The sequence below is a fragment of the Myotis davidii genome, unplaced genomic scaffold (genome assembly GCF_000327345.1).
Source record: "Myotis davidii unplaced genomic scaffold, ASM32734v1 scaffold796, whole genome shotgun sequence".
Taxonomy (NCBI): Eukaryota; Metazoa; Chordata; class Mammalia; order Chiroptera; family Vespertilionidae; genus Myotis; species Myotis davidii.
The window spans coordinates 251,815-270,205 of record NW_006287809.1 but is presented as its reverse complement, the minus strand read 5'-3'; the positions used below and the strand labels follow the sequence as shown (position 1 = coordinate 270,205).

At 55.8% G+C, this 18,391-nt stretch overlaps 1 protein-coding gene across 1 annotated transcript in view; it reads left to right on the top strand.

The window, feature by feature from the left end:
* Positions 1-18,391, top strand: part of MARK4 (MAP/microtubule affinity-regulating kinase 4) — a 27,007-nt gene that overhangs the window by 3,717 nt on the left and 4,899 nt on the right. Inside the window, exons 5-14 of the mRNA XM_015561198.1 lie at positions 6-48; positions 128-198; positions 1,540-1,596; positions 3,879-4,115; positions 7,857-7,976; positions 8,394-8,493; positions 10,071-10,180; positions 10,283-10,442; positions 14,326-14,543; positions 16,591-16,694. Coding sequence (XP_015416684.1) covers positions 6-48; positions 128-198; positions 1,540-1,596; positions 3,879-4,115; positions 7,857-7,976; positions 8,394-8,493; positions 10,071-10,180; positions 10,283-10,442; positions 14,326-14,543; positions 16,591-16,694 — 1,220 coding nt within the window. The remainder of the gene's footprint in view (positions 1-5; positions 49-127; positions 199-1,539; positions 1,597-3,878; positions 4,116-7,856; positions 7,977-8,393; positions 8,494-10,070; positions 10,181-10,282; positions 10,443-14,325; positions 14,544-16,590; positions 16,695-18,391) is intronic.

Below are 18,391 nucleotides of genomic sequence, written 5' to 3'. Positions count from 1 at the left end.
TCGAGACTGAGAAGACGCTGTACCTGGTGATGGAATATGCAAGTGCTGGTGAGGCCCTCCCCGCCCCACCCTGCTCCCTGCACCCCCTCCACACCCCACCCTCACCCCCTTGGCCTCTGCCCTGCAGGAGAAGTATTCGACTACCTCGTGTCACACGGCCGCATGAAGGAGAAGGAAGCTCGAGCCAAGTTCCGACAGGTTGGGGTTACGGCTGTGGGTGGGGCTGGGTGGGGTCCCTGGGGACGAGAGTCTGATTGCTGGGCGTGGATCCGGATTGTCCAATGACGGCGGGGGAGGGGGGGTGGGGGTGAAGGTAGAGAGTTGGGTGTCCATGGGTGTGCAGATGCCCAGGTGTGAAGATATCCAGATGTAGCTGTGCAGGTGCCCAGTTCAGTGGGTGAGAGAGTCAGGCAGGACGGTGCCAGGTGTGCAGGTGTCAGGAATGTGGGTGCGAGGGTGTGCCCAGGGTGTGGAAGTGTGGCTAAAGGGACCTGGAGGTGCCAGGGTGCCGAGGTGTGAGTGGAGGAGTGTGGATTTGAAGATGTGTGAGAACCAGGTTTGTAAGTGTGTCGATGTGTGGGGAAAAGTGTGCATGCAGCCTGAGCGTATGGGGGCGGGGGGCAGGTGTGGGTATATAGGTTGGTGAACAAGAGTGTATGGTGTAAGGATGTCCAGGTAGATAAGAAGGTGTTGCTGTCCAGGTATGTGGCAATGGGGTGTATGTGGCAATGGGGTGTATGTGGCAATGGGGTGTATGTGGCAATGGGGTGTATGTGGCAATGGGGTGTATGTGGCAATGGGGTGTATGTGGCAATGGGGTGTATGTGGCAATGGGGTGTATGTGGCAATGGGGTGTATGTGGCAATGGGGTGTATGTGGCAATGGGGTGTATGTGGCAATGGGGTGTATGTGGCAATGGGGTGTATGTGGCAATGGGGTGTATGTGGCAATGGGGTGTAAGTAATAGGGCATGCAGGTGTGAAGATGTCGGGGTGCTGGGAAAAGACACGCAGGTGCGAGGGTGCCCAAGTGTGTGGGTAAGAGGGAATACAGATGTGAGGGTGCCCGGCAGCCAAGTGCTTAGCAGGTGTAGGTTTGATGGGTACAGGGATCTGAGTGCAGGTGTCAGCCCATGACTGTCCAGCAGTCCTGACACAGCTCCCTGGGACGTGGGGGGCTTCAGCCCTGGTGTGGGGGACCACGGGTCCACCTGCAGGTGTGCCCCTTCCTCATGCATGTGTCCAGACGTGAAAGTCAGGCGGGGCTAGTCCCCGTGTGCTGCTCCGATGTCGCTGCCGGGAGGGTGTCCTGATATCTGCGGGTGAGGGCTGGGTGCCCGAGGGGAGGTGTGTGTCTGCAGGTCCCGCAGCGTTTCCCGCTGTGACTGAGTCGGGGCGATGGGATATGCAAGTGCTGCATCGGCCTGGGTCTCGGGGAGGCCTGGGTCCAGAGCCTCCGTGTGAGTGGGCTCACAGGGTCCCTGAGGGAAGCTGGGGGGCAGGGGGCCTCAGGTAACTGACCTTCCCTCCTCTCCCCCAGATTGTATCGGCTGTGCACTACTGTCACCAGAAAAACATTGTCCACAGGGACCTGAAGGTGAGCCCCCCTCCCCACCACCAGCTCCCAGCTCAGCCCCCCTCCGGTCCCCCGGGCTTCGCCTGTACCCTCTTCCACAGTCCACCTTTTCTCCACAGGCTCCTCCCTCAGCACCCAGGGCCCTGGCCTTCGTCCCAAGCCTTGTCCCAAGCCTTTCGTGGCAAAAGCAAGGCCAGCAGAGCGGGGAGCGAGTCAGGGGTGGGGTCAGGAGGAACAAAGAGGAAGAAACAGAGTGTCCTAGACGCCGCGGTTACGTGTGTCCCAGACAAGGACACTGGGTGACAAGGACACTGGGCGAGAGAGAGTCCGTCACTCAGAGCCTTGGCTGCCAGACTTTAGAACATTCGGGAACCTTTGAGAACTGAGATTTCAAAGCCCTACAGTCACCCTGCCTCCAGGTCTCACCTCCCGGGCATCTTCGGGCTCGAGAAGGACGTTGCAGGAGAACCCTCACGGCTAGTGCCCGGCGGAGAAGGGACTCAGAGGCCGAGTAGGGGCCTCAGCGGCCGAGTAGGGGCAGCCCCTCGTAGTTCGGGTCCCGGGGTCCCTGTTCCACACCTCCCACCCGAGAGAACCCCACATCTCAGGACTTCTCGTCTTAGACCCGAGAGAGAAACGTTTGTGTGCCCCGAATAGAGTCGGCTTGCCGGATTCCTTGAGCACCTACCATGTGCCAGGCCCTGTGCTTTGAAGGAGGGCTTCTCAAGGCTCTTCAGAAGGGGCCAGCTTTGTTTCCCTATCCGGTGCGGACAGGGACTTTGGTAAAGTACAATAAATGAAATGGAAAAAGATGTACAAAATACAAGCCCAACTTTTAAAATTATTATCAGATTCAAAAAACGTAAAATTCCACTGTCAAATGGCTGGAGAAGTTCCTTAAAGCCCCTTCTTCTCCCTGTGCTGCCCTGAAGTACCCCCTACTCTCAGAGCCCCCACCTCTAAGGTGCCCTGTGAGGGTAACAATGATGGTGACGATCAGCCTGGAGGAGGCGCGCCCCCTGGTGGAGGGTCCTGGAAGTGGCTAACAATTGGATTTCAGGATCTGATTAGTGCCCCAGAGGGACCACCCAGCCCAGCCCAGACCAGACCAGGGGCGTCCAGCGGAGCTTCACCAAACGCCACAAAGGGCAGTGCCACCTCAGAGCTGGGTGGAGGTTGGGGAAGGCTCTGAGATGGTTTATCCCCCTGTTGGGTCAGAGATGGGGAAGGGGTCTCCAAACTACAGCAGGAGGGAGAGAGGCCTGGGCCCGGGCAGGGCTGAGGTTGGGACGGCCACACCGAAGGTGGGTATTGTGCGCTGGGTTTAGTCACAAAGCGGGAGAGGCAGGTGCTGCGGCTCCTTCCCCGCTCGGCTGCGGGGGGCCAGGCCTCTTGGATGCATCCCTGCCGCCGTCTTGCCGTGGACATGAGGCGTCTCCCTGAGCCCCCGTTTCCTCGACTGTGAATGGCGATTACAGGAACACGTGCCGCCAAAGCCAGACCAAACCCTTAACTGTACGGAGATGTGTGCGTGCCGACTGTGTCCCACACACCATGGTGGGTGCAGTATGCTTCACCCCACAACTGCCTCTGAGGCAGGGGATGTGGTATCCTCAGCTTACACGGGAAACGGAGGCACAGAGAAGTCTGGCAGCCCACCCCAGTCTGGCGCCCGTGCTCCTGTCCACCGCACACGTCCACCTCGGCCCTCTCCTCCCTCCCAGACACCAAGCGTGAGGGCGGAGATGGCATTTGACACCGAGGTCCTCCCAGAATCTGTCCTCTTTAACCCGGTGTCATGCAGCCACTCATAAAGTAAATGATAGTCCACAGCCCCTGGTGTGTAGTGGGTGTGTAATGAGTGTTAGATAAAATGGTTGTTTTCATTTTTATGGGTCTTGAATAGTCAGTCTCATCTTAGTTTCTGCTGGGTAAACTGAGGCTCAGAGAAGGGCAGGCGTGGGCCTGAGGACCCCCAGCTCTGCAGACCACGTGGGCAATGATAGCTAAATTTACATGGCGCTTACCGGGTGCAGAATATCGTTCTAGGCCAGTGGTCGGCAACTTGTGGCTCGGGAGCCACAGTTTGCCGACCACTGTTCTAGGCCTTTTATGCAGATTCACTCGATTCTCTGAAGTAGGGACTGTGATTATCCCCGTTCTGTGGAGGAGGAAACCACGGCCCAGAGAGGTCAGTCGCTGCCCAGGGTCACACGGAGTCAGGGCCAGGCCGCAGGCAGTCTGGGCGCCCGTGCTCCTGTCCACCGCACGCGCCCACCCTCGGCCCTCTCCTTCCCTCCCAGGCCGAGAACCTCTTGCTGGACGCCGAGGCCAACATCAAGATCGCCGACTTTGGCTTCAGCAACGAGTTCACGCTGGGCTCGAAGCTGGACACGTTCTGCGGGAGCCCCCCGTACGCCGCCCCGGAGCTGTTCCAGGGCAAGAAGTACGACGGGCCGGAGGTGGACATCTGGAGCCTGGGCGTCATCCTGTACACCCTCGTCAGCGGCTCCCTGCCCTTCGACGGGCACAACCTCAAGGTGCTGGGCGGGGTGGCGCGGGGTCTTACTCTCCTGGGAGGAGCTCTCTGGGCCTTGTCCCAACACCGCTCCCGTGCACAGGGGCGGGCTGGCCTGAGGTCATGTGACAGTGCGGGGTCAGGCAGGGCCTCCCAGATGGACCGTGCTGTGTTGGGGTTCAGGGCGGGGCCTTTGCGGCTGGCGGGCTGGGGTTCAAATCCTGGCTCGCTCAGTCCATTGTTATTGCCCACGTCCCTGGTCAGGCTGCTTTGGGTGCTGCAGATACTGTGTGGACAAGAGAGGCAGGAGCCGCCGCCTTCACACGTGCCACACCAGGGGCCGTCCTTGCACACACGCCGAGTGGGACGAGCCAGTCACCGAAGTCCACGCGTTGTGTGATTCCGCTCTTGTGAAATGTCCATAAGACAGAAAGCAGAGTGGCGTTTGCCTGCGGCTGGGGAGGATGGGGAAGTTGGAGAACAGGGTTTCTCTGGGGTGATCAAATGGTCTAAAATAGATTGTGGTGATGATTGCACAACTCAGAACGCACTAAAAACCACTGAATTGTGCCCTTAAAACAAAAAAACCCTGCCCTCGTGGACCGACATTCCAGCAGCACAGCCAGGCCAAAAACCGAATAAGTAAGCGCGACGTATTATTTCACACACTGAGACTCAGAGGAGGTGCGGAAGTGCAGAGGTATGATACGCTCTAGTGCGGTGGTTTTCTTTTCTCTTTGAATTTTTTATTCTGAAACATTGCCCGTCTACAGAAAGGTCGCAGGGCGAGAACAAATTTCAGGAGAGGCGCCAGTCGCTAGCATCGGCCGCAGTTGTTGTATCCATGTGCTCACGGCGTGTCATTGCCACCCTCCTTATTAATGGGACCTTTGGGAGTTAGTTGCAGGCAGGATGTCCTTTATCCCTAAAAGGTGACGTACAGCAGGTGTCTCCTAAGACCAGGCCTTTCCCGTCCCCTTCACTCTCAGCAAATCCAGCGACGGTGCGTCCCGGCCTCACCCAGGGTCTGTGCTCCGATTCCACCGGTCGTCCCAGGAACATCCTTGGTGGCCCCTTTCTGCTCCAGCAGCCCCCGGGCTGCATTCTCTGGTCCTGTCTCTTTAGCCTCCTTCCCTTGGGATCCGTTCCTCCGCCTTCTTACGTCCTTCCTCCCGTGGTGCTGCTGTCCAGTTCCGCCCAGTTACCCTGCAGAACCTGCCTCGGGGTGCCCGTGTGTGCTCACCATTGGACCCGGGTGGGGATTCACAGCAGAAACGCCCGGCCCTGCTCACAGTGGCCCCGGAGGACGGTCAGGAGGCCAGGAAGTCCTTGCGGAGGACAGGCCGTCAGCAGAGGCCGCGTGGTGAGGGGGAGGGAGCCCTTCACCGTGGTCTCGCTGAGCAGCGGCCGCTCTGAGGGTCAGACTCCCGCTCTGTCCAGGGGGGACTGCGGGACCAGCTTGTAGCAGCGACCGAGCATGCGCTGAGCTGAGGCAGGAGAGGGCTCACTGTCGCAGAACAAGCATTCTGCGCCCCAAGCATGAGCCAGGAGACCTTCCCTCCTCTCTCTGTTTGGTCCTCCTCACCAGAGGATGTTTTCCATTGCTTTTTCAGAGACCGTGGGAGGGAGGGAGGGAGGAGGCGGGGAGAGAGAAGAATTGATGTGTCTCTCACATTGACTGGCGGCCTCCTGCACGCAGGGAGTGAACCGCATCCCATGGGCAGGGAGTAACCTGCAACCCAGGCACATACCCTTGACCGGGAATCTAAACCACAACGCTCCCACCACTGTGCCACCGGCCAGCGCCAGGAGACCTTGTCAAGGGACCAGGCCAGCGGCTCCCCTGCCCCAGGCCCTTGTCACCTCCTTGCTGGGCAGAGGAGACACACAGCTGGGGACAAGTCCTGGCTTTGTCATTTCCTTGCTGAGTGACCATAGACACAGCCACACTGGGTGTGTAGCCCTTCACCGGGACCTGGCATCTGGCCAGGCGCCACGCTTGGGGCAGCTCTGGTAGTGATGGCAGTGGCCCGACGGCTGCTCTTGCCATGTGACAGGCAGGACGGTGCAGTGGTCACACAGTGCAGGCTCCGGGGCCCTGGGCCCTGCCATGTTCTGGTTGTACAATCCCAGGGCAAGTGACTCAACCTCACTGGGCCTCAGGCTCCTGGTCTGGAAAACGGGCATCGTGACCCTGTTCACAGCGTTACCGTGAACACAGATGTAATATCCGGAAAGCACTTAGAGCCCTGCGTCGCGGGGTGAGAGCCCTGAAAGCGATCCTCATGATGATGAAATATTCACGACCCTTCAGGCTGTAACGATCTGCAGACCCAGGAGGCTGCCCAGGCACACGCCTCTTCCGGCCCCGGCCCCAGCCCCAGCAGATGGCTTCTCCCTCCCCATTTCTCTCTCCCTCGGGTCTTTATGGAGCACGGAAAGGGCTCTCCCTGGTCCTCCATGCCATGGAGCGTGGGATTCATTTTCTCCTGCACAGCCTCAGGGCTCCTCAGACAAAGCCCTTAAAAAAAAGGCCAACATAGCCCTGGCCGGGTAGCTCACTGGTTAGAGCAGTGGTTCTCAACCTTCTGGCCCTTTAAATACAGTTCCTCATGTTGTGACCCAACCATAAAATTATTTTCGTTGCTATTTCATCACTGTCATGTTGCCACTGTTATGAATCGTCATGTAAATATCTGATATGCAGGATGGTCTTAGGCGACCCCTGTGAAAGGGTCGTTCGACCGGCAAAGGGGTCGCGACCCACAGGTTGAGAACCGCTGGATTAGAGCCTTAACCCTTACATACAGAGTTGTGGGTTTGATCCCCAGTCAAGGTACATATACGAATCAACCAATGAATGCATAACTAAGTGGAACAACAAACTGTTTCTCTTTCCCCTCCTCTCTCTTTAAAATCAATCAATAAATTGTAACAAATTTTAGCCCCAGCTAGTGTTGCTCACTGGTTAGAGCGCCTGCCCATGCACCAAAGGGTCTCGGCCTAAATTCCCAGTTTGGGGCACATACCTGGGTTGTGGGTTCGCTCCCTACCCACCACCCCCAGTCGGGGAGTGTGCAGGAGGCAGCCAGTCAATGTGTCTCTCTCACATCTGTTTCTCTCTCTTCTCCCCCCCTTCCCTCCCTTCCACTCTGAAAGCAGTGGAAAAAATATCCTCAGGTGAGAATTAACAAAACAAAACAAAATTATTTTTAAAGGTCAGCAGACCAGAGCTCATCCTTTGAGACCTGCAGAGCCTCAGAGCTCTTCAGAGGGCAGGCAGGCACATCCGAGGGAAGGTACGGGGATGGAGGGCGAGGGCAGGGGTCCCCTCCCCCTCCCCTTCTATAAACCTAATATTTAAATAGGGCTGCTCGGGGCCTAGCGCGTGCTGGGCACTTACTGCTATAAACTCACTCTCTCCCTGGCCCCTGAAGTGGGTGCTGGGGTCCCTGTTTACAGACAGAGAGACTGTGCCCAGAGGCTAACTCACCTGCCACCCCTCTCACCTGGCTTAGAGAATTCACTTTCTCTGTAAGGTTTCCTCTGAATGAGAAGTTATGTAGCTTTAAACTGGTAATATTTTTTTGAAAATTGCTGCATTGGGCACAATACTCCCATTCTACAGATGGGGAACTGAGGTCAGGAGGGAGTGGTGGGGCTTCACCCACCTCGTCCAGGGCTGGGACAGAAGTGAGAGATGAGTGTGTGTGTGAGGGGTGGGGGCGGGCGGACCCCTCCCCCAGTAACCCTGTCCCCTCAGGAGCTGCGGGAGCGAGTCCTCAGGGGGAAGTACCGGGTCCCTTTCTACATGTCTACCGACTGTGAGAGCATCCTGCGGAGATTTTTGGTGCTGAACCCTGCTAAACGCTGTACCCTGGAGGTGAGCCGGCCCCCACCCCCCGGCTGCCTTCTCGTCCTGCACCTGTCCTCTCCCCGCCCGCCTGCTGAGGTCCTCGGCCGGAAGGTGGGGGAGCCAGGCAGCCCAGGAAAAGGCTCCCAGACCCATCCTGATGCACCCCCCAACCCAGCAGCCTCGCCCACTCCCTGCCACGCCAGTAATTAGCTAATGAGCTTCTAGGATGATTACAGCGTGCTGGGACCCAGATGATGTGGGGGCGGGAAGTGGCATCTGGAGGCTCCAGTGGGGGGGTGGGGGTGGGAAATGGGGTGAGGAGGTGCTCACTCTCAGGAAGCCCTCACTTCTGGGATGCTAGGCCGTGGGGGTGGGAACCTGTATTTTTTCCTGGCTTCTCCTGACACATCTTCCCCCTTCCCTGCCCTGCTCCGATTCCTGCAGCAAATCATGAAAGACAAATGGATCAATATCGGCTATGAGGGTGAGGAGCTGAAGCCATACACAGAGCCGGAGGAGGACTTCGGGGACACCAAGCGAATCGGTGAGGGTCAGCGAGCGCGGGCCCCAGGGCCAGGGGAGGAGCCCCCCAGCCCCACCCCTCCGGTTGGTGCCTCAGCAACTCGGCCAGGCCGTGGGGGAGCAAGAGTCTGGCGCCAGTCCCTGTGCTGTGCTTCCTGGCGGTGTGGCCCTGGGCAAGTGGCTTTCCTCCTCGCTGCGTCTGTTTCCTCGTCTGTAAAACGGCGTATTCCTAGAACTGTCCTACAGGGCGTCATGAATATTAATTGGGAGTGTAATCTACAGACCGCACTTTATATCCGGCGTATACTGAGTGCTGGTGTATGTTAGCTCTGACTATTAAAACACAAAAGAATGGCCCTAGCTGGTTTGGCTCAGTGGATAGGGCGTCGGCCTGCAGACTGAAGGGTCCCAGGTTCGATTCCAGTCAAGGCCACATGCCCGGGTTGCAGGCTCCATCCCCGGTGGGGGGTGTGCAGGAGGCAGCTGATCCATGATTCTCTCTCATCTTTGGCGTTTCTATCTCTCCCTCTCTTCCTTCCTCTCCGACATCAATAAAAGCATATTAAACACACACACACACACACACACACACACACACACACACACACACGGATGTCGGAGCACTTCCGGAGTGTGGGCACAGCCGTCGGCAATCTGCGAGTTTGGGGCAATCCCTACCTTGGCCCGTGACTCACCCTCCACTCCTTTGGTCCCCATCCCTCCAGCCCAGAACCTTCGAACACTTGACCCCTAAAGCATTAGCCCTGGAAGAGCCCCTTCGGGGCCACCCAGTAACCCTCCATTGTACAGCTGAGGAAACAGGCCACCGTCAGAAGGTCCTTAATCAGGACTTCCCTGGTTGCAAGTAACAGAAAGCCCAAGCCATTCTGGCTTAAACCAGATGATGACGATGATGATAAGAGGTCGAAGCATACAAAGTCGCCGTTTGCTTAAAAATCGTCAATACCAGCAACGTAATATGGTTTAACCTAAGAGTGACGTTACTCACATAACTAAACAGGCGGGGACGCAGCCTTCAGACACAGCTGGACGGGTGCTCAGAGGCAGTTGGGAACCTGCCAAGAGGCAGCTTTATTTCCAGGAGCAAGCTGGAAATAAAAGCCAATGATGAGAGAGAATCATGGATCGGCTGCCTCCTGCACGCCCCCCCACCGGGGATGGAGCCCGCAACCCAGGCATGTGGCCTTGACCGGAATCGAACCCGGGACCCTTCAGTCAGGAGCAAGCTGCCAGCAGCATAGCCTAGTGGTCTGAGCACCTCGTCAGGAAGAGAGCCACTTCCTACCGTCCCGCCGAAAGCACGATGCTGGTGCCCATTGGCCGCCCCTGAGCCAGTCCGTTTGGCCCTGGGGGTGGAATGCTCTGATTGGCCAGACCTGGGTCATCTTCCTGCCCTCGGGGCTCGGAGCAGGCAGGCATCCGCTGAGTGACCTGCGTGGGAAGGGATGTTCTGCCGAGGAAAATGAGATTCCTCCCGGCAGAAGGGGGAGTGGGCACTGGACCAGCCAGAGAGTGGGCATTGCTGGTGTGGGAAGGAAGGCTGAGGGCCTGAGCCGCCTCTCCACCCCCCTCTCTCAGAGGTGATGGTGGGGATGGGCTACACTCGGGAAGAAATCAAAGAGGCCTTGACGAGCCAGAAGTACAACGAAGTGACCGCCACCTACCTCCTGCTGGGCAGGAAGACTGAGGTCAGGAGGCACCAGGGGCATTGGGGTTCGGGCTGCCTGGGGTGGAGGGACTTCTGGGGCCGAGAGAACATGGGCTGAGGCTCGTTGTCTGTCCTCCTGCAGGAGGGCGGGGACCGGGGCGCTCCAGCACTGGCCCTGGCAAGGGTGCGGGCGCCCAGCGACACCACCAACGGGACAAGCTCCGGCAAAGGCACCAGCCACAGCAAAGGGCAGCGGAGCTCCTCCTCCACCTACCACCGCCAGCGCAGGCACAGCGACTTCTGTGAGTATGGCCGCCCCACGGTCAGGCTCTCGGGTAGCAAGCAACAACCCGCTCGAGTCCGTCGCCTGGAAGAGAGGACTTGCTTATAGAGATGCAGGGACGTCGCACGGCCTTGGGGGAGGAATGCACAGCCAGGCTCAGGGCAGGATCGGAACCCGGAAAAGCAGCTGGACCCAGGGCAGACACTGTCGGTGTCTCGCTTCCTCTGCCGTTTGGCTTCTCCTTCCTCTCTCCCTTATCTCACCTTATCTTTTCCCAGGCCCTCCGTTCCTTACCTCTCGGTTTTGGAGACCAACTCAGGTTGTACCTGAAGAGGAGTGTCAGAGCTCAGTGTGGTTCTGGGCGGTGCAGCCATTCCCCTCCTCAGGGTCTCCTTCCCCCGCCGCCCGCTTTTTTATTTTATTTTAAAGGTTTTTTATTGATTATTAGAGAGAAAGGGGGAGGGGGAGAGAGGGAGAAACACTGATCGGCTGCCTCCTGCACACACCCTATCAGGGATCGAGCCCACAACACCCTACCAGGCACGTGCCCTCACCGGGAATCAAATTGGTAACCTTTGGGGCATGGGTTGGTGCCCAACTGGTGCCACACTGGCCAGGGCTCCCCCACCCCTTTATTTTTTATTGTTTTTAAAATATATTTTTTATTGATTTCAGAGAGGAAGGGAGAGGGGCAGGGAGAGGGAGATAGAAACATCAGTGATGAAAGAGAATCATTGATCGGTTGCCTCCTGCACACCCCCCACTGCGGGTCGAGCCCACAACCCAGGCATGTGCCCTTGGCTGGAATCGAGCTGGGGACCCTTCAGTCGGCAGGTCGACACTCTATCCACTGAGCCAAGCCAGCTAGGGCTCCCCCTTTAAATAGCAAGACTGGCCCAGAAAGTGCTAGAGAGGCCGTGACTCCAACATCCTATGGTACAACACCATACCCCCTAAAGCCCCCGTGGAGACCTGGGCTCCCAGGGTTCTCAGGGAAAGGATTGTTGACGGTACCCGTGTCTGTTGGTGCCCGTCTGTCGTCATGGAGATTACTGTCCTTGGACGGTGACCATTAAGGTTCCTGAGGATTTAGCAGTTCTGACTGAACTTCTAGAACATGTTTAATCCCCTGGTTCTGAAACCATAAATTCCTAAGACATTCTAAGGGGCCAGATTTGTTTTTGAAATTAAAATAGTCACAGGCTTTAAATTTTGGTAGTACGTAAAGGGTAAACAGTAAAATAGTTTTCGTTCAACACATTTCTGCGAGCCCCACCCCCACCCTATTCGTTCTCCTTGGAGGCAGCCACTGTCGCTGGTTTTATATACATTGTTTTGTTGTTTTTAAACTTTCAAGAGTTTATTTGAGTATACATTGATTATATACATTCTTTTGAAGATACATTCTTTTGAAGAGGTTTTACTTATAAATATACTAGGGGCCCAGTGCACAGATTTGTGCACCTGAAAGGAACTGTGGGCTGCAAGGCTGTGGTAGACCCAGGGGCGGGTCTCAGGCCATCCTCCACACCCCCGCCTGACCCCTCCCTCCATGGCCCTGGTCCCCAGTCCCCTGTCTGCCAGCGGGAGCTGCTGCCGCTGCCGCTCCCATGCACTGGTTGGTGCCAGCCCTGCTCGCACCGACTGATGGCATGGAGCGATTGGGGCCAGCACTGTGAGTGGATGCAAGCAGCGGCTGCTGCCCTGATCGCCCCTCAGGAGCAGGGGGAGGTGGAAAAGCACTCAGGGGCATTCTGGGCCAGAAGCCGCCACTTGCACCCATTAATGGCACCAAGAGATAAGGGCCGGTATGAGCTGTGCTTTATTGTTATCGTTTACTTCCACTTGAACTACAGTTTGGGAGTTATGGACATTTTATTTTAATTAACAGAAGCTCATCCATCACTTGGCATCCCCGGGATCTACCAGGTTAGACAACTTGCTATTCATAGCAACAGTCATGATTCAAAATCACCCCTCAGGAGCAGGGGAAGGTGGAAAAGCCCTGAGGGGTGATCAGGGCCTGCAGCCGCCACTTGCACCCACTGACAGTGCCGAGTGATAGGGGCCGGCGCCAGGCGCCAGCAGCAGGTGCGAGCGGCGGCTCTGGCCCCGGCAGCGGGTGCGAGCAGGACTGGCACTGGCAGTAGATGCAAGCGCCTGGTGGGACCGTGGCACATGGGAGCAAAGGATTTTCTGTAACCAGCCACTGTGGCTGACACGTGCCATGTTCTGTGCTCTGCCACCTGCTGCTGACACCCGCCAAGTTCCACACACGCCCCCTGGTGGTCAGCGCATGTCATAGCAACCAGTTGTTCCACCGTTCGGTCTATTTGCATATTAGGTTTTTATATCTATAGATAATGAGGTAGGCCTAGCCAGTGTCTCAGTGGTTAGAGCCTCGTGCCAAGCACTGAAGGGTCTGGGTTCGATTCCTGGTCAAGGACACGTACTTGGGTTGCAGGTTCCATTCCTGGCCCCAGTTGGGGCACGTGCAGGAAACAGCCAATCAACGTGTCTCTCTTGCAGTGGTGTTTCCCTCTCTCTCTCTCTCTCTCTCACTCTCTCTCCCTCTCTCTCCCTCTCTCCCCCTCTCTCCCTCTCCCCACTCCCTTCCCCTCTCTCTAAAAATCAATGGGAAAAGTATCCTTGGGTGAATGAATGTGTGTGTGGCATCTATCTATATATATATATATAGAGAGAGAGAGAGAGAGAGAGAGAGAAGATGAAAAGGAGAAAGAAAAGGGACATACAAAGATATAAACATTATGTTAACATATTAATTTACTGTACAGGTAACATTCTCCTCTTTTGATGCAGATGATAGCGCTTTGGAGATATTCATATATAAAAAGGTGATATAGTAGATATGTATAGATAGGCGCTTTTCTCCTTTTTTATGCAAACGATAGCACAGTGTAGGCCTGCTTCCCAGTCCGTCTTGAAGATCACTCTATTGTTACATAATCATTCTTTTTATTTTTTTTATTTTTATTGATTTCAGAGAGGAAAAAAGAGGGAGAGAGAAGTAGAAACATCAGTGATGAGAGAGAATCATTATCAGCTGTCTCCTGTACACCCCCTACTGGGGACTGACCCTGCAACCTAGGCATGTGCCCTGACCTGAATCAAATGGAGACCTCCTGGTTCATAGGTCGATGCTCAACCAATGAGCCACATCAGCTGGGCAGAGCTTTCTCATTCTTAAAGGCTGCATAGAATTCCATTGTGTGGAATGACTTGATTTATTTAACTACTAGAGGCCCGTTGCAGGAAGATTCCTGCAAGAATAGGGCTTCCTGCGGCCGGAGTGAAGCAGAGAAGGGAGCAAAGCCCGCCCTTCTCCGCTGCCTCGCTCCCTCCCGTGTCCGCTGCCTCGCTTCCTCCCGTGTCTGCTGCCTCGGGACACTCTGTTGGCGGCAGAGCGGCAAGGCTGGATCGGCCGCCGGAGTGAGCAGATCGTGCCTTGTCACTCACCCCCGCGGCCCCCGGCCAGGTGACAGGCCCGGATACTCCAGCAGCGATGCCTCAGCACTCGCCCCCCCGCCCCCCACACACCTGCCTGGCCAACAGGCCTGGCACTTCAGCGGTGGGGCTGAGGGGACTGGGCGCCACCATCTTTGTGATGGAGTGATGGTTAATTTGCATATTGCTCTTTTATTAGATAGGATTTGCCTGTTAAGCGGTGTTTAGGCCTTAAAAGAAAAGAATGATGCCGTGCATCGCCTGCCTCCGCGTGCTTCGGGTCACCTGGAGCTTCCGGGTCAATCTGACAGCCCCTGTCAGAGTCGCCTACACAGAGATATGGCCCAGGGAGGAATGCTGAGGTCCCCAGGGTCACCCAGTGTAGGGTCTGGCTTTTCCAGGTGATGCCAGCCCTCACTGTCCCCTCCCTCCACCAGGCGGCCCATCCCCCACACCCCTGCACCCCAAGCGCAGCCCAACCAGCACGGGGGAGGCGGAGCTGAAGGAGGAGCGCCTGCCGAGCCGGAAGGCGAGCTGCAGCGCTGCGGGCAGCGGGAGCCGAGGGCTGCCCCCCTCCAGCCCGATGGTCAGCAGTGCCCACAACCCCAACAAAGCAGAAATCCCGGAGCGGCGGAAGGACAGCGCGAGCACCCCTGTGAGTGGCCGGGGCTGGGGCAGGGTCGGGTACGACCACCTGAGGCCTGGCCTGGAGGTGCCCCTGGGCTCACATTTTTTCAGACCTCGGCGTTTCCCATCCCGCTCCCCAGACCACCACACAGGACTCCTGGTTACATCCGTTCACTCACTCATTCATTCAACAAACATTTGCTGAGCGTTCTCTCTTTTTCTGATCTTGTGCTTGGTGCTAGTGTGTAAATTAGCGTTCAGTGTCCGAAAGAGGCATACAGCGTGCAGGAGGATTTAATAGAGGGAACAGGGTGTGGTGCTTATAAAATCGTAGGAAGGCCTGGAGAAGCAGGCAGAAGCCTAGACCTGTGGGAATGACACCTTGTCAGCGGGCCAGACCCACCAGGAGCTGCCCCCCTGAGGCTGCCGGCAGCTTGTTGGATTCCAGAGCACACGGTCATGGCTGCCGTGCGAGACTCCAGGACTTCACCCCTCAGCCAGCGGCCCCGTGACACCCAGCGCCTGGAAGATGGTGTGGGGGCCCTGCCCAAGCCAAGGCCGCAGGACCTGGCCTGTGAGAGCGGAAGTCGGGGCTTCGTGCGTGCGAAGGTTGGCAGGACCCATTCCTGTCCAGAACCTGAGCTGCCGACGAGTCTGAGGAGTGTAGCACTTGGCTTCTCCTGTAGCTTCCTGGAGTGGCAGGTGCCGCTGGGGGAACCAGATGCCCTCAGCAGTGGGAGACCAGGGTGCAGGCAGGTTCCAGGAAAGTGGTCCGGACTCTGAAGCCATATAGACCGAAGTTTGAATTCCACTGATGAGCTGTGTGTCCTTGAGCAAGTGACTTGACCTCTCTGAGCTTTAGGACGCCATCCTGTGACACGAGCTCATTAAAAAGCCTGGGTCATTGTGAGATGAGAATCTTGTACATAAAGTCCTTCACACAGTGTCTGGCTCAGTAAGCGCTCATTGAGAGCTACTGTTGGTGTTCAGATAAACCCACAGCTTAGGAAGGGAGGAAAGGAACAGCAAATTAGCCCTCCAGAAAGGAGAAGGAAGGAAATAATAGAAGTCAGAGAAAAAATCAACAGAGCCGAAGGCTGGTTCTTGGAAAGGTTGGTAACAGCACTGGACCCCGAGCAGGACTGATTGTGAGGAAAAAGATAGCAAACACGAATTGCCAATATCGGGATGGAAAGGGGACTGTGCTGTAACATAAAGAGACGGCAAGAAGGTAGTAGGAGCTACTCTAAGCCAGTAGATTTGACCCCTTAGCTGAAATGGACAAATGCCTTTAAAGACACAGTGAGCCAAACTGAGCGAAAAGAAATAGGAAACCTGAACAGTCGCATATTCTTATTAAAGAGATTGACTCCAGAATCGAAAACTTTCCCATCAAGAAAATTCCAGGCCCAGATGGCTCTAAACAGGCGGAATTCTTCCAAGCATAAAAAACACCAGTCTTCGGCAAGCAGCCTGAGTTAGAGAAGAGGGCTCACTTCCCAGTGCAGTTTATGAGGCGACATAATCCCAGTACGATATTTCTGTCCTCCGAGAGCTCACGGTTCCGTGAGGGAGGGACGTACACGGGAACAGATGTTGCAGCACCGAGTGCTGAAGGCTGCCTGGGGGAGGCCAGAGGCGGCACCTGACTCAGGCTGGAGCCGGGGGTGGGGGTAGATCATGAAGCGACACCTCAGATGTACAGAGGAGTGAGTCAGGGGGAAGGTAGGAGGAATATCCAAGCAGACGAGACCGTCTGTGCCAAGGCAAAGCAGAGACACCGTGTAGCGTGAATATGTTCTAAAAGTTTGTTGGTCGGTCCCAAGGGGTGGTGGGCGGGAGAGAGGTGGACGAGGCTGCCCTGGAACCTCCCAGCCCCGGGGGCCTCCTGTGACCGCCCGGACTGCTGGGATGGCCCAGGAGCCTCCTGTCTTTGGTTCCTTTAGTCCAGGGTCAACCATCAGTTTACACACAGGCCTCTCCTTGTTCATAATGAGGGAGGCCAGAGCAGGTAAAGTGAGGGGTCAGGAGTGTCCCTTCATGCCCTCACTCCCCCCCTCCCCTGTCTCTCACAGAACAACCTCCCTCCCAGCATGATGACCCGCAGAAACACCTACGTTTGCACGGAACGCCCAGGGGCTGAGCGCCCGTCCCTGTTGCCAAATGGCAAAGAAAACAGGTATGGAGGGGGCGGCAGTGGAGAAGGGGGAGCGGGGAGTGGGATGAGGTGAGCAGGGCCCCCTTGATCTGAGGTGGGTAGATGTTGGGGGACGGGAGTACCATGGGTACTGGGGAGTGTATGTATCTGCCCGAGTCCTCCCCCTCCCAGGCTCCCCTGAAAGTCCTCCTCCCTTAATTAATTAGTCAGCATGGGGAAGCAGTCTGCCCTGTTCTCTGCCCACGAGCCTTAGAAATCTGAGTTTATTTTTTTTGAATGATCCATTTTTAGAGCTTAGAAGCCCCAGAATGTCACAGCTTCCACATCCTCTGGTTGGCTTGTTTTCAAACTTATTTGCTCGTGTCTGTTCAGTCCCTTCCAGCTGGTGGGTGAGGGAACCAGTGCAGACTGGCTGCGGCCTGACAGGGATGAATTTGTTCCTGTCAGAGCTCAAGTCCAGGAGTCGGGGTGGGGGGGGCTTCAGGAGAGTGACACTCCTGCCCACCAGGACTGTAGGGACATAAAATAACAATTCATCAGGCAGGAACCCTGTGCCAGACCTCTGCACCTTAGCTGGTTGAATGCCCTTAACTCCGTGAGGTAGATCCCAGTATCCATTTTATAGCCGAGAAAATGAGATACAGAAAAGTTAAGTAAACTGTCCAGGGCACCACAGCTGGTAAGTCAAGAAGCAGATTCTGGACTGACTCTAGAGCAGGGGTGGGCAACCTTTTGGTGAGTGCGTGCCAAAACCAGCAAAATCTCTGACTCAAAATTCTTCTGCGTGCCAACCCTAATTTTTTGAGAACATGTTACGCCTACTTGATATCTCTTAAGGTGTACGTATGTGAAGAACCTTGAAGAAATAAGAACATTCATTCGAGCGACAAAAACACAGTATATGATGATGAAAAATACATTTATTTTTTAATATACACATGTACACTGACAGTCCAACAGAAAACTTTATGACTCCTTTTGATATCAGTGGGACTTTCGAAGATTAACTTGTTTTGTAAAATTATTTATCTTAGATGCACCTACACTGAATTTATCTGAAAAATAAAAAAGTCGATATTAAGAAAAAAATTGTAAATGGAAGATTATAAGAGAGGGTTTCGTGTGCCAGCAAAAGTTACTGGCGTGCCATGTTTGGCACCCGTGCCAGGGGTTGCCCACCCCTGCTCTAGAGTCTGTTTGTAATCACTGTAATGCATGGCCTTCCAGTTCTAGTCAAGAGACAGTGTGTAGTTAGGTTATGGACTCAGCTGCTGAAACAAAGAGACCCCAAGGTATCATGGCTTAAATGAGGTGGAGGTGTGGTCCTCTGAGAACCCAGATTGAGTCTGCCAGTCTCAACATGAGGCTCCGACCTGGGTCTCAGGCCGCTGTGGCAGTTGCCACCATTTCCCAAAGAGCCAGAGGGGGCGGAAAGTGGAGGGCAAACAGCATTCTTTTGACCCAGAAATAGTACCAAGCACTTTTGTTTTTATTCTATTGGCCAGACCACAGTCATATGACCACCCCTAGCTGCAAGGGAGGCTGGGAAATGTAGTCTCTGGCCTGGTGGCCCTGTGCTGTACTCACGCTCTTCGTTAAAGGTTTGATTACTATAGAAAACAAGAAGGATTCTGAGGGAGAGGTAGTGGCGTCTGCCACAGTCAGGGTTCCCTCTTTGAGATCCAGGCTGGCGCTGGGGCCCCTGGAAGGATGGAGCG